This window comes from Naegleria gruberi (genome assembly GCF_000004985.1).
Source record: "Naegleria gruberi genomic scaffold NAEGRscaffold_663, whole genome shotgun sequence".
Taxonomy (NCBI): Eukaryota; Heterolobosea; class Eutetramitea; order Acrasida; family Naegleriidae; genus Naegleria; species Naegleria gruberi.
Window position 1 is genome coordinate 1 of NW_003162906.1, and position 2,295 is coordinate 2,295.

At 32.5% G+C, this 2,295-nt stretch overlaps 1 protein-coding gene across 1 annotated transcript; it reads right to left on the reverse strand.

Annotated features, from left to right (window-relative positions):
- Window positions 1–1,187: 1,187 nt before the first annotated feature.
- On the reverse strand, window positions 1,188–1,817 carry NAEGRDRAFT_76934 (uncharacterized protein; the record flags this gene model as incomplete). Its single annotated transcript, XM_002668109.1, has 1 exon — window positions 1,188–1,817. One exon carries the CDS (start codon window positions 1,815–1,817, stop codon window positions 1,188–1,190), a length of 630 nt encoding a protein of 209 aa, XP_002668155.1.
- Between the last annotated feature and the right edge of the window lie 478 nt (window positions 1,818–2,295).

Below are 2,295 nucleotides of genomic sequence, written 5' to 3' on the forward strand. Positions count from 1 at the left end.
ATCTACATTATTGTTAATAATTAAATTGTTNTAAGGTGCAAANAACTGTAGATCAGTTCAAACTCAAAAGGTTCTCTCCTATATCTAAATCAACCTTTCCCAATTATAGTCAATTCAGATGCTTCTCCTCAAGGATATGGCGTCCACTCCTCAAACACTGTTGTTATAGGAAGATCTCACACCAACGATCATATCGATTCGAAAGAAATGATGGCAATTCTTCAATTCTTCAGAAGCAAGATCACAAAAGCTCTATCTTGAAATAGGAAGGGCCAATTCAACTGCCCTCTCATACATAAGAAAAAGATATGGAACTTTCGAACCTCGCTCAAATAGCAAGGAAAATTTGGAAATAGAATGTGGCTTGAGAATTGCAAAAGTAATCTACATTCCCTCAGAGAAAAATTACAGACAAACTGAGCGGTTTAAGTGATTAGAAATCATCACCAGAATTGATAAGTATGGTAGAAAAAGAATTCAGAACCACATCATCGACAGATTTGCAATATCAGAGTCAGCAATAAATAAACCAATGTTAGATATTAGTTGTTCCATTTATTTTTAAACTTATCACTACATCAACCTCCATGAATCTAGTTGTCTATTTCTTGTTGTAAGAGTTTTTCTTTGTTTTAATAAACAACTATCAAACTCTACTTTTACTACTTCTAATAACAGTGTTTTTGTAATATTTTTACAAAGTTTGTTCTTTCTTTGAATTCATTTTCTTTGGATTTACCATAAAGATTATTACTTCCAATCAATAATCTTCATAATGATAACACCAACTTTAGCAGATTTTTAAAAATTAATCGTTTTTTATATTTTATATTACTTTGTTAAGCTTTTCTAAATTTCAAATCGATAAAATTTTTGAAAATTTATTTGTTACATTGCAAATTAATAAAAACAAGATTGAGAACAAGTAATTATACTAATGGGTATTAAAGCTCAGAGACTGTTTCACCTTTAAGGTGATTCAGCCTTGAGACCTGCTTTAATGGATATAAATCTTTATTAGCAGGTCCCGAGATTAATAAATATGGCTCTTATAAAAAAACTTATCAATAGTATTAGTAAAGATAAGAAAAAAATTAGGAGATGCGAGTAGGAGGCATAAACTAAAATGAAATTAAAATAAAAAAGATATCATTTGATGATATCTGAAACCTCACTTCAACGAACACTTACCAAGAATCATTGAGAGCGTAAAAAAGGTTGAATAAGGTCATAGGACAGTATTTCTTTTCACCACAGTAAGGTTCGATTGGGGTTGGATTGTCAATCATGAAAAAATCAGTTTTGTGGTCTGATAGATCAAATGTAAACCAATTTTTCTTTGGATCATTTGGTTTCACAGAAGACCAAGAGAGATCGCAAAGATCACCAGGTCTTACTAGAAGTCTGAAACCAATAACCAGTACAGCAGTGGTTAAATTATAGGTATATTCATCATGTGATGAAATCGAATCAATATATGATTTAATATCATAAGAGGAGAAACCATTACGTTTGAGTTTAGAACGATCCACAATATAGTAGGCTTTAGTAAGACCTTTCTTAACTCTTGAAAAACTACTATCTACATTGAGTTGCCAACCTTCCACGTCTGCAAAGAATTGAATGGCTGGTTTCAATGTATTAATATCATAACTTTTCTTATTAATAGAAAGGTATGCAGCAAAACATTCGAGTGCATATGGGTTTGTCTTTGGAATATTCTGAATTACCAGGAACCATTGAAAAGCACCATAAAGTTTAGAATATTTCTTAATTGTGGAATCAGTAAGGGAGATTGACAGGCCAAAATTTCTCATTGATAATAAAGTTGACCGTTCACTTGAGCTACCAGAAAGGTGTGATTCTCGAATTTGTTGAATAATTCCGTGGATGGTTCTACGATAAGCAGTTTTCTTGGAACACTTTGAATTTTTACGGATATCTTTAACAGAATTGGGTACGGTCTTCTACCAAATTTATCAATTCTTGAGAAGATTTCCTATCTCCCAGTCTGCTTAGTCTGTCGGCAATGTTGTTTACTTCTGATGGAATGTACACTGTTTTGGAAATGTGCCAATCTTTCAACTTGAGAATGGTCCACAAGTCTCTTGCTATTGATGAGAGGTGTTCTATTGAACCATAGCCTTTTCTTACATAAACTAAGGATGGTTGATTGTCTCCTCGGATCTCAAAGTGAGTTCCTGGAGGAAACAACTTCTGTTGGCTTGCTTTTTTGAAGAATTGATAGATTGCTTTCAATTCTTTCACGTTTATAGAGGATTCTTCTTGGAATTG